The sequence below is a fragment of the Cavia porcellus genome, unplaced genomic scaffold, assembly GCF_034190915.1.
Source record: "Cavia porcellus strain 051 isolate PalLab524CR breed Dunkin Hartley unplaced genomic scaffold, mCavPor4.1 scaffold_10, whole genome shotgun sequence".
NCBI lineage: Eukaryota > Metazoa > Chordata > Mammalia > Rodentia > Caviidae > Cavia > Cavia porcellus.
Genome location: NW_026947493.1, coordinates 28,136,631 through 28,157,967, shown reverse-complemented (window position 1 = coordinate 28,157,967; position 21,337 = coordinate 28,136,631). Strand labels below are relative to the sequence as shown.

General features: G+C 35.7%; 1 protein-coding gene across 5 annotated transcripts; it reads left to right on the top strand.

Annotated features, from left to right (window-relative positions):
- Nucleotides 1-1,145: 1,145 nt before the first annotated feature.
- Cep15 (centrosomal protein 15) lies at nt 1,146-20,636 on the top strand. 5 transcript variants are annotated; one of them, XM_063257162.1, is made up of 6 exons: nt 1,146-1,260; nt 1,775-1,965; nt 2,493-2,571; nt 4,167-4,287; nt 13,283-13,357; nt 15,531-20,636. In XM_063257162.1, the coding sequence occupies exons 3-6, from the start codon at nt 2,519-2,521 to the stop codon at nt 15,657-15,659; spliced, it is 378 nt and encodes a 125-aa protein (XP_063113232.1). In that variant the 5' UTR covers nt 1,146-1,260; nt 1,775-1,965; nt 2,493-2,518; the 3' UTR covers nt 15,660-20,636. The 5 variants fall into 5 exon arrangements, with proteins under 5 accessions (XP_063113232.1, XP_023417510.1, XP_005008333.1 ...); XM_023561742.2 differs by having other exon boundaries at nt 1,162-1,516; nt 1,780-1,965; XM_005008276.4 differs by having other exon boundaries at nt 1,162-1,516.
- Nucleotides 20,637-21,337: the final 701 nt, after the last annotated feature.

Genomic DNA, 21,337 nt, shown 5'->3' with positions numbered 1-21,337 from the left:
GACTCTCAAATTACTATGAAATTGCAGTGGGCAGAAACTGTTTCAGTCACTCAGTTTTAGGTGCTGAGGACGGAGCAGTAAATCAAAGAGACAAAAACTATTCTTAAGTTCAAATTCTAGTCCTAGTGCACTTGTACACAAAAGAACGAGTAGTTGTACAATGTATGACACGGTGCCCCATGAGCGCAGGAGGACAGGGAGCCAGAAAGATGGGAATCGAATACTGTATTAAGGATTCAGGAAATGCTTCCGTGAGGATTAACACTGAGTCACCAGAACCTGAAAGCCTGTGTGGGAAAGGGCTTTACCAGCAAAGGAATCAAAGAAGTCAATACTCCTCAACAGGGACCAAGTTTTATGTAGATACTCCGGGAGGAAAAAAATAGTTAAAACACCTAGATTAGAGTTCCTTTTTGCCTTTCCCTCTGCCAGCTGACCAACCCTTAGAAAGACACTCTTACGTCTCTAAACCTTTCTTCCTCTGTAAACTAAGGATGGACAGTATCACACATCTCAGTCATTTTGCGGAATTCAATGGCCAGGGGATGCCCTTTACGGCACACAAAGATTATCAAGAGCACGTCCTCAGAGCTTTGACCGCCAAATTTGTTTCCTTGTCTGATGATTAAGGCTAAAGGTACCTACCGCACAGGTTGTCGTGGGGACAAGGGCTCCATGAAATAACCCACGTAAACATCGCACCTGACAGAAGCCCCTCTGGACCTAATCAGTCATTTCTGTTGTCCAGTAGGGGTGCGGGTGCGAGCCCGGAGCAGGGCGGCACTCGCAGGCTGCTCCACAGAATTTGTTGAAGGAACTCAGTGTCAAGTGAACCCAAACACTTTGGACTACCTTGCGCAGCATCACTCCATTTCCACACTCTCCTGGGGCAGTCCTGTTTCTAGGAAAACAACTGCACCTTCTGAAGACCGTTTAAAAGTGGAGACATCCGTTTAAAAGCGCTAGAATTGGAGCTACCACCAAACGCATTTTCCCGAAGGTTCCTCATGACTGTCGGCGAACACCGCACCCCACAGAAAAGCTCGCACAACCAAGCACCGTCCTACTAATTTACCGCCGCTCGCACGCCCTTATAAAGCCTTCGTGACGTCACCGCGCTACGCGCGCAAAGACCTGGCGCGACCCCGCCCTCCGCGCAGGCGCAGTAGGCACGGTCTTTGGAAAGTCCGGGAGGCGGGAGCAGTGCGTGGAGTCCGGCGGGGTAGAACTGGCTGCGCGGAGCGGAGGACCGAGACGCAGGTGAACAGAGCGGGTCAGGAGGCTATGCCGGGGAAAGTTTAGGAGTTTTTCCGGTTTATCCGGACGCGGGGCGGTTTTAGGAAAGCTTAAGTGGATGAGACCCCTGGATTCGGAAGGCTCAGTTTTCCCTGACTGGGGTTAGTCTGAAGCGCGGACTGCGGCCGTCAACCCCAAAGCGCCCGGCCTTCCGCAAGCGGGCAGGAAACGAGAGATGGCGTCGCCGGCTGGCCTTCAGTGATCTCAGCGGGAAGTAGCTGTGAGTAGACCCCGGGAGCTAGTGTGTGTGGACCCGCTGTCCGCGGTGCTGAAGGGAAGCCCGCCCCGCCTGCAGTCGCGAGCTGGAGGCGGCCGGTGGGCGGCGCAGGTCCGGGCCAGTGCGGTTCCCCTGAGGGCTCGGTCTCACGACGGGCGCGGCGCGCTCAGGCTGGCCCAACGCGTCGGGGGTCAGTTTCAGAGGACGAAGGAAAGACCTCTTCCAGGAAGGAATCTCGTTCCTAACTCTTTTCTCCCCTAGCTCAGGCGCCGCCAGCTTTTGCGTGCTTTCGGGGACGAGCCTTCGAGCTTGGCGTGCAGAGCATTTCCCTGAACCTCTGTCTGTCCCTGTCGGTCGGGGCGCTGTAACCAGGATGAGCTCGCTCCTGGTGGAAATGCATGGCAACGGGTTTCCCTAAACTCTGCAAAGAAGCGCTGCGTAGCCAGGGCAAGGTGAAGGTACTTTATTGTGCTTTTTCTCACAGCGACACATGAAAAATACTTTTCTGCTTGGAAGCGAGATGGTAGAGCTGGGCAGTCTTCCAATAAAAGAAAGACCATGAGTTTCCAGTTGGTTCTTATACTTGTTTGCCTCTATGTGTGTGTGCACACGCATAAGAGATAGTGTTCCTGTGTTGAAATTTACAGTGGATTTTTTTTCTGTCTGTTGATACAATATAATGTTCACTAGTCTTAGTACCAGCTGCTTGTTTGTTTTTAGTTCTGATTAAGGTTAGACTCTGGAGAAAAGAAGGGAGAATGTGAAATATGTTGAATTTACCTGATTTGTGGTGTTCATGGCTGAATGAGGCAGATTCAAAACCATGAATCCTGAATAAAAATGCCTTTAAATGTAGTCTTTGATTCTATGTATTATTGCCCCCGAGAAAAACCAATGGGATTCAAGTACTAAATGACCAAATACTGCAAAGTTGAGTACATGTGGTAAAAGTAACTTTAAATGTTTTATTATTTAACAGAAAGTGTACCACAGCTTTGATTAAAGATGACCTCCTTGTTCATTCAAGAAATACACCTTTTTAAAAGACATGAAAAAATGTAAGTTTTAAGAAGGATAAACCAAGAGGTTGTACTGGTTTCATTGCTGAAACATATATACTGAGAACACTAAAATCTGAAAGTTTGTTATTTTAAGTTTATAATGCTTGAGGTTTTCTTAGAGGGATTTTTGTGTTTCTTATGAATAACCAACCAACCAAAAAGAGAATAACCAAAATTAAAAGGTATAAATATGTTGTATGTCACCTTACATTGTGTTACTAATTGCTAGATAAGTTGGTGTTTCCTCTCACACTTCCAGGTTTCCCTTTGATATTAAGTGGACTTCTCTAAATCTCTTACCCATTGCTATCACCGTGTTCATGGATATGTGACCTAAACAGTCACACTTGGTTTAAAACACTAATGTCACAGTCTTCAGTCACTTTGTCCCAGGTACTGAAAATTGTGTAGCCATTTAATAATTTAATAATGGTCCTCTTCCTCTGTGTAAGCTTTCTGGCTTTGCTTTTCTTTAATTAATTACCAGACCCACCTTGTTGGCCTTTAAAATATTGTTCTTACAAAAAAAAAAAAAAAAAAACACTCAAAGACCCCAGGTTTTAGTTGTACTTATCAGACAATCTATATGAAACAACATTTTTCTTCAAAACATTTATAAACAACTATCAGGGAAATAGTTAAACTTATATCTGATATTGGTGTGTTTTTCATCATTTAAGAGGATCCATAAATGTGTAAAACAAGGATATGACCATTGAGACACTTTTGAAGTATATGTCCTAAAGCAGTTTGAAATTCACTTATAACTTTTTGCCCATCTTCAGTTACTGTTTTACCTTCTTATGAGCATGTACAGTATATATATATATATATATATATATATATATATATACATTGCCTCTCACTCATATATCAAACCATAATCTTTCTCTTGGAAAAAGAGGAAAAAATATTTTTATTGCTTCTTCAAACATATGGAAGTTTAGCACAATTCTAAATGTGTAACATGAGATTCAGGGGTACTGAAGTGTTAAGCAGAAGGTTTCATATAGCAAGTTATATCAATGTATGTATGTGGGGAGGTATATATAACTATGTGTACAAGGAGATATGTATTACAGTTTGCATTTTCACCAAAAATTAAAACATATCTTCAACATTTTAAAATAATTTTCAAAGACAGAGGCTAAGAAATAGAACTATGTACTTATGGCACATATGAAGAATGTTAATGAAAATAAATTAATGTTACCCACACTTAGGATGGTGATGGCAAACCTTTTAGAAAGGAGTCCCCAACCTGACACTAAAACCTAATTATTTATCACAAAGTGCCAGTATTGCAGTTAAGCCTGAATATTGAGATTTCAGTTTAGAAAAAAAAAAAAAACTCATACATTAACATCTTTTGTCTTAAAGGAAAAACACAATAGCACACATGCCATAGGTTTACCATCACTGACTTAAGACTTACCGAATTACTTAAGTTTTTCATTGTCTTATTAGTTGACATAGTAATTAACTTTCAAAACAAGTTAAGTGAGAAGCAATAAAGAAATGAATTTTATATGTTGGTCAGGCAATACAGTTTTTTTTAACATTTTTTCACATTAATCTCTACTTTTTTCTAGAGTATCACAAAGATTAATGTTACTTCAACAAATGGAGAATAAATTTGGAAATCAAAATACAGAAAAGGCTTCTCAGCTTGCAACTGACACAGCTTTCAAAAGGAATCTTAATCTTTTAAGGGTAAGTTTCCGTGGTTTATGTATCAAGATTTTTCCTACCTTTTCAAAAATTTATTACATGAATTTTATGATTTTAACTTATGTAGTCTTTATTTAGAGTATTAAGTAGAATTAACAAGACAGTATCTTTTTTTCAGTACTGGGGATTGAAACTGTGGCCTTCACACAGAGCTACATTCCCACCCCTTAATTTGTACATTATTTTGAGATTCAATCTTACTAAACCAGTGAGTTGCCCAGGCTAGGCTCAAATTTCTGATCCTCCTGCCTCAGCCTCCAAAAGTGCTGGGATTATCAGCACACGTAACCACCACAGACAATATCCTGTTTTTAAATCCACATGAGTTAAATAGCACTTTGTAAGTGAAAAAAAAAATGAATTTTGAGTATGCTAAATATATGCGGTCAACTAGAAAATTAATGACTACAGATAAAACATTAAGGTAACCTTTATGCAAGAAGTAAAAATAGAAGACGTGTATTTCCACTTTTCATCTTTTATTGAAAAACCTTAAAGTGCCTGTAATATGTTTAGATCCAACTCAAAACTATTAAGCATTAGAAAAATAAGAACAATTTGATTTTTCCCTACTGGAGCCACAGTCAACATACAGCATTCCAATCTATAGATAACAGATTTCTCAGATCCCTTTGGATGGTTATAGAGTAGGTGGTCAAAGTCTATGATTACGCAGGGCCTCACCATTTGGCCAATGTGCCCATTTGGAGTAAAATCATATGTGTAACATTTTTGGCTGCTTGCTATACTTTGCTTCTTCCAGAATTGTGTGGCTTCATCCATAATTAAAACCCTAAAGTTTGCTTCCATTCAAGCTTCCAAGAGATCCTATGACTAAAACATTTGGTAGTAAGACTATATTATTTAAGTTATAAAGAAGTGTTTTCAGTTTTTATTGTTAAATATTTTCATCGATAGGCATGATACAGTTATCTTCTATCCTCACTAAAGGATAAAGGAAGAGGAAAATTCAGTTATCTTCTCAGCTTCTGGCAGTTTGATCCACAGTAATTTAAGTCACAGCCATAGTGCTACCAAAGCATTCTATATTGCCATATGTCTTACTTGCCCAATGGTGTTAGCAATATTTATTTTTAAATGGAAATATATAGGATATTTTGGAATTTGCTGTGAAAAGTTAGAAAAACTAAATTAAAAGGCTTGATTGCTACCTGCCTGCAGCACATGATGTAGTGTTTGGTTTCCAGGTGTTGTCCTTTTAATGAGTGTTTAGTGAGTGCCCAAAGGCTAAAAGTGGAGACAACAAAATAAGTACTATATAAATCAGTGTTCTTGATCTGAAGGCGTTTACAGGCTTAGTTGATGCTAGATTATAAATTCTCTGATACTAAGAACTCTGAGACTTGATGTGGTCAAACACTAAATTACATGGAATATATTTGGAACTATACTAAAAGTAAAAAGCTGTTTAAAAGCGCATATTCTAAGAGGTCTCATAGAAGAAGCTAAGCTTCCACTATGTTTCAGTAGGCAGAAGGCCAAATATTCTATTATATTCTTAAAAAATAGCACTAAGACTTGACAACTGAATGGGCCTATTACAGTCTTGGGAGTGTGAACTACTTAGTTTGAAACTAAGGTCGGGTATGGGTTGTGAGACTAAAGAATTTGATAGCTGGTGTGTAGAGCTAAAATAGTACTAAAATAAGTGAAAGGAAAATACACTTACATAAGAAATACAAATGAGTGTTTAAGAAATACTCATTTAGTTTTTTAGATGTAAAGTGTTTTCAAGAATGGAAGAACTGCCAGGAGTGGTGGTGTACATCTGTAATCTTAACACTTGGGAGTCTGAAGCAGAAATATCAACGTAAGTTCGACGCCACCCTGGACTATATAGTGAATTTAAGGCCAGCCTGAACTACATAGCAAGACCTGTTCTTGCAACAGAGGTGTAGCTAAGAAATTGCTATATAGCGACAGTACCCAGCTTAGGATAATTAACCTTACAGCCTTTTGAGTTTATAATACTACAAAAGTGATATGCATTCAGTAGGCCCATATTTGCAAGGCTAACAGTATGCTTTTAGTGACTTTTTTTTGTGATGCTGGCAGTAGCAGCAAGTAGCCACTCTAATGCCGTTACAGAGAAAACAGCTGTACTTTACAGTGTGTGTTGTTGCTAAGCTAGAGTGTTAAATAGTTTAGGTGTACTCAGGGATTTTGACTTAGAATATTTTCTAATTTCGATGTATTTATGGAACGTAACATCATCATAAGTCAAGGAACCTCTATGTATAGAAGATAATGAACCTGTTTTCATAATTTTGAGAAATTTCAGTTTGATTAATTTCCCTGATTATCAAAGTAATATATTCTTACCATAAAAAATTAAAAGATAAAGATCCAAAATCAGTGCCACTGAGCTAAATCTCCAGCCCTCAGCTAATTTAAACATAAAGAAGCATAAGGAAACTACACGGTAATTACTCCTCATACCAGTGGTCAAGAATAGGTTGCTACATCTAGGATAAGTACTTTAGAACTATTGCTCACACTTCATAAAATTAGTTCCATTAAAACTTACAGTACAATAACAGTAACTATAAAGGATCCTTTTTTTTTTTTTACTAGCCATTTTTTTTATTTGTTTATACCTTTGGGGGGTTTTTTTTTTGGTACCGGAAATCGAATTCACAACTTCATGTTTGCCAGACACTGTGCTGCTAAACTGTGTCTCTGGCTGTTTAGACCTTGTGAGCACTATAAAAAACATTAAAAGCTTTAACATTTTAAAAAGTAAAATACTAGTATTTTACATGATTATATCTTTATAAGACCAAATGTTGACTTGAATCTTACATTCATAGCTGGAAAATACAAAAGATCAGGTTCATATTAGCAATAAAATTCTAAGATATTTGGAAAGCGCTTAAATTTTATTCATGATAGTGTAAAGTTACTTATTGCACTGCAATGTGAGATGTAAAAGAAAATTTAAAAAGAGACATGCCTTAAACCTGAACATAGAGACTATTGTTTTTGTAAAATCATTTCTCCCTAAGTTACATATACATTTTTTAAAAATCTCAACAGAATTTTCATAGAAAGTAGTAAAATTTAGATAAATGCATGTGGAAAAATAAACAAATGAAAATAACAGGTGTGTTATTTGGTTTGGTTTTGTTTCATTTTTGCCTGAGCTACATCCCCAGCCCATTTTATTTTTTATTTTGGAAACAGGGTCTTAAGTGCTCTGTGTTGTTCAGCTGGGCACAAACGTACAATCCTCCTGCCTCAGCCTCTCAGAGAGCTAGGATTGCAGGCATGATACTACCATGCCTAGGTCAAAGAAATTTTTGAAAAAAAGAGTAATAAGGAAGTGGCTTATCCTATCCTATCAAATATTTGACTATATTAATAAACAAATGGCTGTAACTATAAGTAGGGAAGAAACTTCACAGTTAGGCTTCGGTCAAGAAATGTCATAAAAGATAGTGAACTGGCTGAAAATGTATTAGTAAGATAGTAGTTTCCTAGCATTCATGAGACCCTAGGTTTGACCACCATTCCCCAGCACCACTCAAAAACACAGGTTGAATAATTTTTTCCCAATTAATATTAAATACAATTTATCTGCCTTTAAAAGACTCAAACATAATTTACGGGTTTGGTTTTGAAGAGATTTTCTTTCTATAAATATTTCTCTCCACCCTCACCTCCTGGAAAGCTTTGTTTTGCCCAAAAAGGCAATTCTGTAATAACATCATCTTAGAGAAAAAAAAGACAAATACTCCAGGCAGAGAACGAATAGAAGAAATGCTGCCCTCCAATGATGATATGGACACCTTAGTGGGACCAGCAACCGTTAAAAGAGCCTTAAAACTGCCACCCAGCACAGCTAGGGATGTAAGTGTTCTACTAACTGTTCTTATCAAAGACAGTAATAATATGTGAAGTATAATGCTTAATTAGACACAAATCATTTCATATATTTGCTAAAAAAATCTCTCCTCACTGAGCATTCACAGTTCCATGTTACGTATATCTTAACTCAGACTCACCGTATTTTGAACGCTTGGGAGCCACAGAAGTGAATGCTTAGGGCAGTGATGGCAAACTGTTTAAAGATGAGAGCCCAAACTGCAATCCAAACCCCACTTATTTATCACAAAGTGCTGACACTGCAATTAAACCTGAATATTGAGATTTTAGTTAAGAAAACAACTCACACATTAACATCTTTTGTCTTAAAAACAACTAACACATGGGCTGTAGGTTCACCACCACTGACTAGGGTATTAACAATATAGATCTAGAGGCCTCATCAGATTCTGCTTCAGTTTTTTAGGGAAGAACAGTTCCATAATGAGTAGAGGCCTCTCCTGGAATTGCCTAAATAAACTTATTAGAGGTGACAAAAAGTTACATTCAAATTGTTTTTATTCTCAATTGGTGACTGATATATAAAGAAAATCTTCCCTCATAACTACTTGATTACACTGAACTGTAGTTCTCAAAAGGTATGCTGACTACTTGATTCTTTCCTGATATTTACTTACTTTGATTGGTCTGGTTGGTTGGTTGACTTCATTTTTATTTTTCTTTTGTGCTGGGGATGGAACCCAGAGTCTCACACATAGTACGTAAGTTTGTTGCCAATGAGCTATACCCCTGACCCTGTAGCAGTAGTAGTGAACCTATGGTATGTGTGTGACTGTGTTTTTCTTTTGAGATAAAAGATGTTAATATGTGAGTTGTCTGTTTTCTAAACTAAAACCTCAGCATTCAGGTTTAATTACACTGTTGCACTTTATAATAACTAAGTGGGTTTTGGGTACTTCTCTGTAAAAGCTTCACTGTCACTTTAAAATAATAGGTTGATTCTCTGAAGACTGACCAGTGAGGGGTTTTGTTTTTAATTTATCTGGAATTTGAAATGTTTCAATCTTTTGAAATTTTTTACTTACTTTTTTCAAATTGTCCTATTTTTATCAAGTGGAAATTTCTTTAACATGTCTTCAACATGATCCTAACAGTCTTTGATACTTTCCTTTCTTTCTAATATGATGAGTTCTTCAAAGCTCATTGGGTACATTTGCTGTCCAGACTTAGAATTGGTCATTTCTTTCTTTCATCAGGAAATATATTAAGAGCCCTGGGCACTTAGAACTATTTATTACAATTTTTTGTCTGTCTTTGTTTGTTTTCTTTTTCTTTTTTTTTTTTTTTTGTAAAATGAGTTCCTCTTAGTACTTTCAGTTTCATTATAGGATTGGAAAATTCTTAACTTTGATCTTGTGTATAACTTCTACCAAAAATATCAGTTCCCAAAGGATTATCCCCACCACCATAAATATGTAGAGTAATTCCACCTTACCAGTGGGATATATACTCTAAGACAAGAACCCAGTGAAGATCCAAAACTGTAGATAATGCTAAATCCTATTTATACTTACTTACACACACATATATATACACACACTATACATATATACATATACTAAAGCTTAATTTATAAATTAGGCATGATAATTTTGTTACAGTAACTCATAGAACAACGGTAACAATTTATTGTAATAAAAACTGAAGTGTCTCTCTAAAAATATTTTATTGTCCCATACTTATGCTTATGCTGTGCGATGATACAATGTGTGTATAGTGAAATGAAGTAAGTGATATAGACATTGTGACATATTAGTAGGTTACAACATAAGGATTACTTGAATGCGTGTAATGCGGTAACTATCTGATTACATAGCCAACAATTAAATGATCAGTGGACAGGTAGCTCAAGCACTGGATACAGTGAACAAAAGATAACCGTTTCCTAGGCAGGACAGAGTGAAATGTCACAAGATTTCATCACGCTACTCAGAACAGCAAGCAAATTTAGGAATTGTTTTTTTCTAGATTTTTGTTCCTCTCTCATTCTTTCCTCCTTCCACACTCTTTTTGGTGCTACGGAATGAACTGAGGGCCTTGCACATGCTGGGCACATACTGTGCATCCTCAGGTCTAGGATTTTTCTACTTAACTATTTTTAGGCCACAGTTAACCATGGGTAACAGGCTTCAAAAAGGAAAACCACAATTTTTGGGGAACTGTTGTACTTTATTCTGTGATACAAACATCACTTCCATTACTAATGTGATTATTGGGACTAGCTTTTTAGTAAGACACCTTTATAGCTTTTTTTTTTTTTTTTTTTTTGCCCTTAAGCTATATCTCACTAGGAATGTTCACTAAGTACTGTGTTCTAAGACTTCTTCATGGTTATGCCCCCAATGAATAGATTTCTATCATTTGCTTTTCAGTTGCTTTCTAATTCATTCTATCATACAAATTTTTAAATGGTATAATGGCAAATCTATAAAACAGAATATCAAGATACAATCAGGTAAATTCAACCTTTCTTCCTCTGTTCTTTTTCCTTTTCTCTCCTCTAAGCTTGAGGGGTTTTGTTTGATTGTTTTTAGTTGTTTTTTTTTTATACACAGGAAAGTGGCATCCTAGTTATTAATTTAATGACTGTGTAAGGCTGTAGTATTTTCCTTGAACTTTGTTAGATCCTTGAATACATAAAGGTTATGTTAGACCTTTTGGTAGTGTTTCTAGTAATTAAAAGAAAGGTTCTTGTATGGAAGGATCAGGATATAAACAGAATGCTGGGATCAAATTGCAACGGTTTGTTTTTATTAGGCTAAGAAATCACACTTTCATCCTCTGTGTACTGAGTATCAATGTTTTTTTTTTTAATCTAGAGAATAACATATTTAAAGTAGTTCTTTCAAACAACTAGTTAATCCCATGATAGATGTGAATTGAAGTATAACAAGATACATTCTTGGCATGAGTCAGAATAGTCATTCCTTAACTCCTTACTGCATGAATATAGTTATAGGACAATAGCCCTGGAAATGAAAAGGAAATGCTAGAACAGGTGTCCTGAAGGAACAATCTAGAAACCTTTGAAATTTTAACTGATAGGAAATAAAAAGTTGAAAGAAGATGTAGCACAAGTATCTGGGTGAGTAAAATTCCTACCATGATTTACTCAAGTCCATCCAAAAGGAAGAAGATGAGCCTAGTTTTATTAGTTTGAGAGATAAGGGTCAGGAAGAAAGATTAGTTATCCCTCTACAGTAATAATTAAAGCTAGGTAAGAGACAAATGTAAGAGAAGATAAAGTAAAAATATAAAAACAGATGTCACAGATCTTAACAAAACCCACACTTGGAAAGCAAAATGAGCCATCTAAAGAGAAGAACAGGAGAGTTACTACCCAAAACATCTAAGAAATAACAGTATTGATGTTAAGGAAGAAGTTTTTCAGAGATGTAGTAATCTTGGGGCAAAGTGTTACAGAAATGACAGTCAAGTGTCTCACCATCAGACTGCTTTACCAAGCCACATGTCCCTGTCTGTATCTGCTGCTTTTGTTGACAAATCTGCTCTTCTATAAGAAATATAATTCAATTTCTTTTTATTTTCTTGTCTTTAAGAAAAACAGGATGTTTTTTTCAGTGCTTATAACGTCTAGATCTGCCACTAAAAATAACTTTGTGACTATTTTTAGACTATTAAGTTAAGGTATAATTATTCTCTTCTTGTTGTCGTTATGTGATTTTTGAAAGCAAAATAATTTTTCCAAGACCTTGTAAAATCAATGTAATTACAGAAAAATTAGGCTTCTGTGTCTTGTGTGCAGCATTGGCATCAAATGCTCTTTAGCATGTGCCTTAGCTGTAAACTTCTGGTATGGGATAGACATGCTAATAGATCCATTATTTTATCCCTAAATTGACATGTTCTTTTCCTTCAAATCACCTTCCTCCAGACAGCAGGTGCATCAATGGTTGTGCAACTTTGGGGAGTCCCTTTAGGGAATTTCCTGTTTTTCCCTTTTACATTTCACACCCATTCCTTGCTCCTGCCGCTACCATCTGCTGTCTTTTTTTCTCCTGTTCAGCACTGGCTTCTTCACACCCCACTCCCACGCCCTTTTCCATCTCTCTCCGTCTGTCCAACAGCCCTCTACTTAGATTGCTCCAATGTGTGTATATGGATCAAGAGAACTTTCTCTTTTCTGTCAATTTACTAAGCTTAGAGGAGAAACAAAATTTACATAGCATTGTGCCACAGACCCTGTGAACTTGATGAAACATAATAAATGGGCAAAAGACAACATAGGTACTGATTTGGGAGGCATTTCTTAAACAAGACTCAAATGTTTGTATAAAACTTTACAGAATCCTACATTTCTGGGCATGTGCCATATATGTTTCAAGGTAAAAAATTATATCTTAAGCTTATGGTGTTTTTACAACCATAAGGGAAAATAGATGTATCTACAAATGAAACTACGAATTAAAACATGGTGATTGAATATACCAGCTAAATGGTATTATCCAGCAATAAAACTTACCATTAAAAATAACTCAGAAATTTAGCCCTAAAAATTTAGCTTAGTGAAAAGATTCCTGTCATAAAATACTTCTTTTAATTAAGTACAAAATTTAAAAGCAGAATGTTGAACAAATGTGTGCTATCAGTATACCATTTGCATCATTTGGAGAGATTAGAACTCTTCACTATAGGGTTAGCTATGTAGCACTGAGTACCTGCATGTTTTTATATCTGAATACAGTACTTGATTTTATCCATTCAGTTGTTTTGAGATAATTTTAAAGCTGGGTTAATGCTCTGAGCATTTTTAAATGGGGCTGTTTTTGCAGGAATTTCTGGCGTTTGCCAACAATTCGAAGTGAAGAAACAGAACATGAAAGTACCAGCACCTTTCTGTTTTAAAGTAAGGCACCCACTTTAATAGAAGTGGATGAGTTGAGCTATAGTCAATTCTCCTATCTTAGTGTCCTTAGTGTCTTTCCATCATTTCAAACCAAATATGAAGAAGAGCTGAGATAAAAGATTTCGGATGCACGTACTGGTAGTACAGGTGTCATTTATAACCTATAAATACACTTTGATTTGAAAATGTTCATATCTGTTACAGGATATGGAAGCAGCTGAAAAATCTTTGCAGAGCAAGATTCACCCACATCTACCACCTGAGGTGGTCTCTCTTGAGGTGAGATTCTTAAGGAACAAATAACTAAATAGACCCTAACATATTGTGGGGCACTGTGATTTAAATACTAGGCATGTGTGTGTTTCCAGATTTATTTATTCAGTAAAACAAGATGCATTTGATTTATCTTAATTTTTTTTTCTTTTGTGGTTCTGGAGCTGGAACCCAGGAATGCTGAGCTCATTTCCAACCCATTTTTTAAAAAAAATTTTAGACAGTTGCCCAGATTAGGCTCAAACTTGCAATCCTCCTACTTCAGCTTTCCATGTACCTAGGATTACTGTGCCCAGCTCTGATTGATCTTTTTATATGTCCACAGGTACCATGTCTTATATATAGCAGGTAATGAGTATCTTGGAAAAAATTTTATCTAATGATAATTTTTATGATGTTATTTTTCCCCTCATTACATAATAGATATCCTTTTAAGCATAACAGTGTACTTAAGTCTTAAACATGTCCAAAATGTTTTTCCTCTTAGAACTGTTAAAAGTAACACTCAGTCCCTTCAAAAAATGTAACCAGTTATTTAAATGCATATTATCAAACAATGTAGTGTGGCTTTTGTCTGTTTTATTTAGCTGAGTTCTAGAACAGATTGAGTTATTGATTGGCAAACTAAAGCACACTTGGTATATGTGTCTGATGAGTGAAAATTTACTACATACAAAATAGCTTTTTTATATTTTAATGACCTTTTTTTCAAATCTAATTTTACTTCATGCCCTGCTGTGTATAAGAGTAGACTCAAAACTCATGATTGGGAGTTTGCCCCTCAATTTCTGTGTCATCCAGGGTAGTAAGAAAAGGCAGTGATTGAGGACAGTTGTGGCTTGGTCATGTCATCCTCTTTGTTCAGTCTCCAGCATCTCACTCTGTCAAATAAAGGGGCTATATCATAGGAGTTAGTCCGGCTGTGAATAGTGGAAAACCTTCCAGCCAGATTTCCAAGGTGTTTTTCTTAACTAGTTTTGCATAGCAGGATGACCTGTATTTTAAGTAGATTAGATTGTATCTCAGACCATATGTATAGATGTATAGACAGTTAGAATCCTTCACCATTTCAACTATCCAGTGCTGTACTTTTATTGAGATAAATTCTCACTCTGTAGTTCAGGCTGACCTTAAAACTCACTATGTAGCCCAGGCTAGCTGTGAACTTGCAGCGATCCAAGTGCTGGGATTACAGGCGAGTGCTACCACACCTGGCTTGCACCTTTTAAATGCCCAGGTAATAATTATGTTCTTAATGCTGAATTTCCCAAATGGGATTGACAATGTTGATCTAGTATAAAATGCACAAGGATTTCTGCAATGTAATTCTCTTTGGCCACCTTAGGACAGTCACTGAGAAACTCATCAAAGCTTTTAACTAAGTAAGGCATGGTGTCACCGCATAAACTTTTATAGCTTACAGATCACTAGTCAGATAGTAGTAAGACAGTACCTTACACTCCAAAAAAGAAATTTGAGAAAAATGATTTTGTCTAGTCAAGTTTTATTTTGGGGGAATTTTTTGAGACAGGGTCTCACTATGTAGTTCAGGCTAGTATTGAACTTACTGTGTAGCCCAGGCTGGCCTCAAACTCACTACGATCCTCCTGCCTCAGCTTCCCAAGTGCTGAGTTTACAGCCATGCACTACCATGCCTACCCTATTAAATATTGTTTTAAAAGATATAGTAGATACATGTTTTATACGTTCCTAAGGGTCCTATACTGTAACATACTGGTTAGATTTCCCTTCCTAATGTTACCCCTCATCAAGTCAGTGTGTGTTAATTCTGAAGAATTTGTTCACATCTAATAATTTTATTGTAATAATTCCCATGTGAATAACTATTTAGTAGGGAATCTTGGGCATTAAAAATATTTATACCACTGGCAATAATCACAAGATTTGCCACAAGAGGGCGTATAAATTCATAATAAAATTCTAAAACCTATAATTCTGCCAGGCACTGGTTTTACTGAGAAATTGAGAATTAACACTAGTAAGTAGCCAGATTTTTTTTCTAAAATTAGCATAAAATATTCTGTAGAGGAAATGCATTCTACATATATGTGTGTGTATACATGCACACACACTTAAGTGAATAAACATTTAGACTATTATGAAGAGCCAAGTTCAATTGCTTGATACACTTTTTTACTTTTGGATTTTTTTTTTTCAGACTCATTACTGGGCATCAGTAGAAGAGTATATTCCCCAATGGAAACAGTTTCTTTTAGGACAAGCATCATATCCTACTGGTATTGAAAATCAAAATAAATCAGAAAACACCATTCTAAATGAAGCATAGTGATAACTACTTCTTCATACACTACCTTAATAAAGCTCATTTTTAAAGAGCTTTTAGGTAATTATAGGAACATTAGGAATTGAATATGTTGATGCTGTTTTGTTAACTCTAAATGACAATGAAGATATGAGAATCTGCTGAGAAGTTTATGATTATTCCTAGTATTCAGGATCATGAGTTTGCTTCCTACCAAACCCATGGAAACTGTTAAAAACTAGTATTAAATCTTATTAAATAAATTATTGGATCAATTTGTGTATGTTATTTAAAATATTTAGTCATTCTAACCTAAAAAAGTTGATTCAGATTTTAAGTTAAGAATCTTTAACTATATTAATATGGGAACATGGTACAGGATCTTGGTCATTATGTGTTTTCCATTACAGTTTCTTTTAACAAATGAAAAAGCAATGACACTTAGCTGCTTTAGTATACAGTATTTAATACTTACCAAAAAATAAATTCCTAGAATTTTGTGCCCCACAGATAATCACAACTCTAAAAGTTCTAAAGATGGAAAGACTAGAACTGTAAAGCATTCAAAAGTAGCTGGTTTCAGGAAGGTTCAAATTTAGTTTTGGAAACAGAGACTTTATTAGAGTTAGGAATGGTTATTGGACATTAAGGCTTGCCACCACTGTGATGCAAATAGCCCCTCCCTCATCTTTTCATCTTTAAACATGTTCTTTCCTCTCCCTTCTATTTTCATTATTTCTGAAAAAAACTGTCGGAAAGCTTTGGGCCATAATCCTGAACAAGTTTAAGATTCTTCAGTCCAGCATGGGGGAAAAAATGATAATTTTCTAACTGTAGAATCCGCATATGCTGTAAAACTATTTCTGTGTTGTATTACAGTGAACTTGTTTTAAACTGCAAACTGGTGTTTTTAAGAGAAGACAGTAGGCCAAGCTAGAAAATAAAATATCAGTACCACAAACAAAACTTACCTTGAAACACCCATTGTAAGTTCCTTTAAACGACCATCTTGGAAATATCCTGTTGAGTGGGTGTTCATGTGGGAAACAATAGTGTTGTTTTCATAATATATGCTGGCAGATTAGCACACTTCTTTACAGTGTTAACAGTTGTAATTAAGGAATAAACAACACAGGGTGTCAGTCTGATGACAATTTCATCTATAGTGTCATAATAAAAAAAATCACAAAATATTAGAACTGTTATGTAACTATAAAAATTTAAAAGCTGAAAGCATTTTTTAAAAATAAGACCAAAAGAAAAAAATAAGGCAACTGATGTAGCAGCCAGAGCAGTTTTATACCAAGGAACATGAAGAAGTTGTGTTGTTTTTTTTTTTCAATCTTTCCCAGCATATGCACATAAGAAGGTGAGTGAAGCAATGCGAAACTTAACTTCTCTTTAGTCAAGTGAAAAAAAGGCTAAACATTCGTTAGCTAGTAAAATATTGTGTCAAGCAAGTAGGCATATTCCAAAATTAAGAAGTTGATATGTTAACATCCTCAAATATTTAAGCATACATTTCCTTTCAGATCTGTAAATTAAATCACCAGTAGATTAGATTAAAATACAAATGAATGGCATTTAACCACCTTAGAAAAGGTTTGGATTTTTTTCTCCCCAAATTGACTAACTTGCTATTTTTTATTGTTGTGTTTTCTTTTAAGTATAAATCTAATATACTCTGGGTTACAATTTAAGCAGAAGTGGAGATATTTTTAGGCTTCATTATACCATCTTTTGCATTTTAGTTAATACTTAAAAGCCTCCTGGAAATGACTTTATTCCTGGTCCCGTAGAGCCCCTCTACCCTACCCTGCCTTGTAGATGGTTAGCAGATTGCAACACATGGTGTCTGTTAAAAAAAAAAAAAAATTCTCATAGGGACCTAGATAGCCCATTAAAGGGCTTTATATTCTCATGGCCAATTAGTTTTACATGAATTTCCAAACAACATTTCCTGGGAGGAAGGGAGGAATAACATATATAAAGTGTGTGTGTGTGTTTGTGTGTGTATTTTTTCATCATTAGTAGAAATCAGACAAGGAAAAAGAAATACCATCTAGTCATACCTTCTGCTTTAAATCATTGTAACTACTGCATTATACTGGATCCATTTACTATCTGCCATAAAAACTGATTTTTTTTAAAGAATTTAATAGAGTTTTCAAAATAAAAGTCATTCAAAGATTTTTCCTCCCCCCCCCCCACCCAAATTCTTTCTTGGATTGTTTTGACTGCAAAGCTCATTTTCTTCTGAAACTCTTCTAGTCTATGAAATTATTAAACTATAAAATGCTAAAGATCAGAAGACAGCCATTTTCTCTCAAACTTCAAAATTGTAAATTTTAAGTACTAAGGAAGAATAGTAATACTCTGGAAACCAGACATCTGGTCTTTCTTGTGCATAGGAAATGGTGTGAATGGATGTCACACAGACACAGTTTTTCTCTGCATTATGCAATGTTTTACCTTGTCTGCTTAAGTTAATGATCTGTAACTTCTTTTACAGTTTTGATATTTTTACATCATTCCCCTTTTTCCATTCAAAAAATAATAAAGTGAATATGTGGGCATATTTATTTTTGAATTTAAACGTTTAGAGATTATTTTGTCACTTTCTACATAATTGGAGGTCTGTGAGAAAGAATGAGAGAGAGAGAAAGAGGAACAAGTTTTGACATTACCAGTGTCAAAGGAAGATACCAGACTTTAAACACCACTATGAGCCAGGCTCAAGTGCATAAAATTTAATGCAAAAGGCCCATGAATTTGGTTATCTACAAAGTATATTTTCCATTTATTTGTCTTTTTATCCTAAGCCAATTCACAACCTTCTATGTTGTTTTTCTTAAGGAAAGTATTTTACTGAAAACAAAATAAATTTTCTAATCTTACAGAATCCTTTTCAAGAATTGCTCTACATAATTGCTGCATGTTTTAAAACATTCTTCAACCATCATCTGTTTTTAACCTCTTCCACTTTAATTAGGGTATTTGAGATATCTTTCTTTGAGAATTGTGAACCAGAATCTATGCACAAGTAACAACCAGGGGGTGGTTGCCTGCAGGAAAGGGTCTAGAGGATATGGAAGTGACAAGGAAGAGAAAAGAGATTACTTGAGAAAACCTCAGGTTGGAATGGGCACCATCCACCTCCCATGTTTTTGTTTCTCTCATAATTTAGAAGTTAATTCGTCTACATGGGAAATTTAATTCCCATTGCTAATAAAAGAATAGAATTTTCTGAGACAAACAGGGAAATGTCAAACTTGAATAATTAAGGAGAGGATTGATTTGTACATTTGACACCTGGTATTGTGCTTGCTCTTTCTAACAAACTGAGATTATATCCTTACTAAAATCTAAGAAAAGGAAAAGGACTCCAACAAAGCAAGAGGCTCAGAATGCTTCCGGACATCACCTTACTGTGCAGAGTCAAGTTTCCCTGCTTTCTCCTAAGTTACAGCAATGTTTTAAAGTTCTTGTGATTTTAAAAACTCAAAATTTATTTCTCAGACAAAGACAGAGAAAGAGATGCTGTGAACATAGACTGTAGATTGACCACACTAAAATAGTTGTGTTGAGAGAGAATCATAATGTACTTATTTTAGAATGTGATGATTTGATGTGTTCCTTTTTTTATGGGGATTGGTCATTTAACTTCTCAAGTTGAAGTATTTTTTTCATTATTCCTTCCTAAGATTAAGTTTCAATGTAGAAATTTTTGATATTTTGCACAATACCACTTTAGCGATAATACAAAGGGAAACAAAATTCTGCTTGTATATTTTGCCTAATAGATTTCTATTTTCTCATCCCCAAAACTAAATAACAACAGCAACATTATAGTACAGGAGATTGAACCCAGAACCTTTGCACTGAACTTTACTGTGTAGCAGGTACAGTTGTACCAAAAATATAGCAAGGAATAAAACAATCCACATCCTCTTGGAATTTGTTCTGGCAGAGGCAGTAGGTAAAAAGGGTTGAAGGTAAAGGTAACAACCACAAAAATATGTGTTATAAACTAGATATTGTAATAATGAAAGTGATAGTGCTTAAAAGGATGGAACAACTAAGATGGGGAAGGAAAAAAGGAAGAAAAGATTGTATGTTGGTAAACACATGAATGTATGTATGGATATGTATACTAGATGGATAGCTATACTACTAATCTCAGTTCATCAAAAAAAAAAAGTGCTGTCATGATCACTTTTGTGTCCAGATTTTGGAACCTGAACAACTTCTAAGACAACAATGTGCAATATATTAACTAGTGTTAATTCGCTACTTTTTTTGTGTGTGTGTTTTTCATTTTGATCGGTACCAGGGATCAAACTCATGACCGCCTGCTTGCAAGGCAGGTGCTTATGCCGCTGAGCTAAATCCCCAGCCCTTAATTCGCTACTTTTTTAAAAAATTCTGTATCATTTCTTTTTTTGTTTTGCTTTTTTAAAAAATAAAAAAAAAACTTCCAAAATATCAATGCAAGAAAACAAACTTCATCATCTTCATCATTGCTCAGATGTTACAGCTAGAACAGAATTTTTTCCTTTTCAGTGATCTGGAGTTGAAACTTCTCAGTGAAACAAAATTTGCACAGCTACAAATAGTTTGGAAGTTTTATAATGAATGATTATGTGATAAAGAATACAAAATTAAATTCTCACTATTCTGATACCTGCTACAATTTGGACAAAGCCTGGAGACATAAAACTAAGCGAAATAAGCTCAACGCCAAGGATTTAACACTGTTCTACTCTAAGGTACCTAGAATAATCAAATTCATAGAAGCCAGAAATAAAACTGTGGTTGAACTCTATGGAAGAGCACAGAGTTTCAGTTGGAGAACATGAAAACTCTCGATATAGATGGAAGAGAGATGCACACAACATGAACATGTCATTACTAAAATATGTGTTGAAAAGTTAATAAAATGGCAAATGTTACGCTGTATACAATAACCACAATAAAGTTACTTATGAAATAAAACTTGAACATATCCGTGATATGAACTTTGATTTAAATCATTATGGGTGATAAATACAAGCTTCATTACTTCAACAAGTCAATGACAAATCACATGTATGATCATATTCTTCTTATAATATTACAGTAGACAGCTACAGACCTTTTTCAATTGCTGACACAAATACGTGACATAGAAATTTAAAGCAAGAGACATTTGTTTTGGTTCATGGCTTCAGAAGATTTGGTGTATGCTCACTCACTGGCTCCAAGGCAGAAACATTACAGTTGAGGAAAGCCTTGTAACCCATTGCATCCAGGAAGCAGAAAGCAGAGGAGGGGCCAGGGACCAGTTATAGTCCCCAAGGTCATGGCCTTGACCCACCCAGACACACCCAAAATCGTACTTAACTTAGACTTCTCTTAACCCAGTGGACAGTCCAGAGTGTCACAGGAGCTAAACAATTCCTAACTCTTTGTACTGACTATTATAGTTTATGTCATTATTTTAGAGTGCACTTCTACTTAGAAAAGTTCTCTAAAAACAGCATGATCTGATTCACCAGCTGCAGCCTGATCACCATGTCTGTACCATTTTCTTTCACCTTGACTGTACCATTTTCTGTTGAACTTATTTCTTGTTTTGTTCACCAAGGCCCTACAAGCAGTAGGCTATCCTATGTGTATACCATGTAGCCTAGGTATATAGTGCATGTCTCCATTTTGTTTGT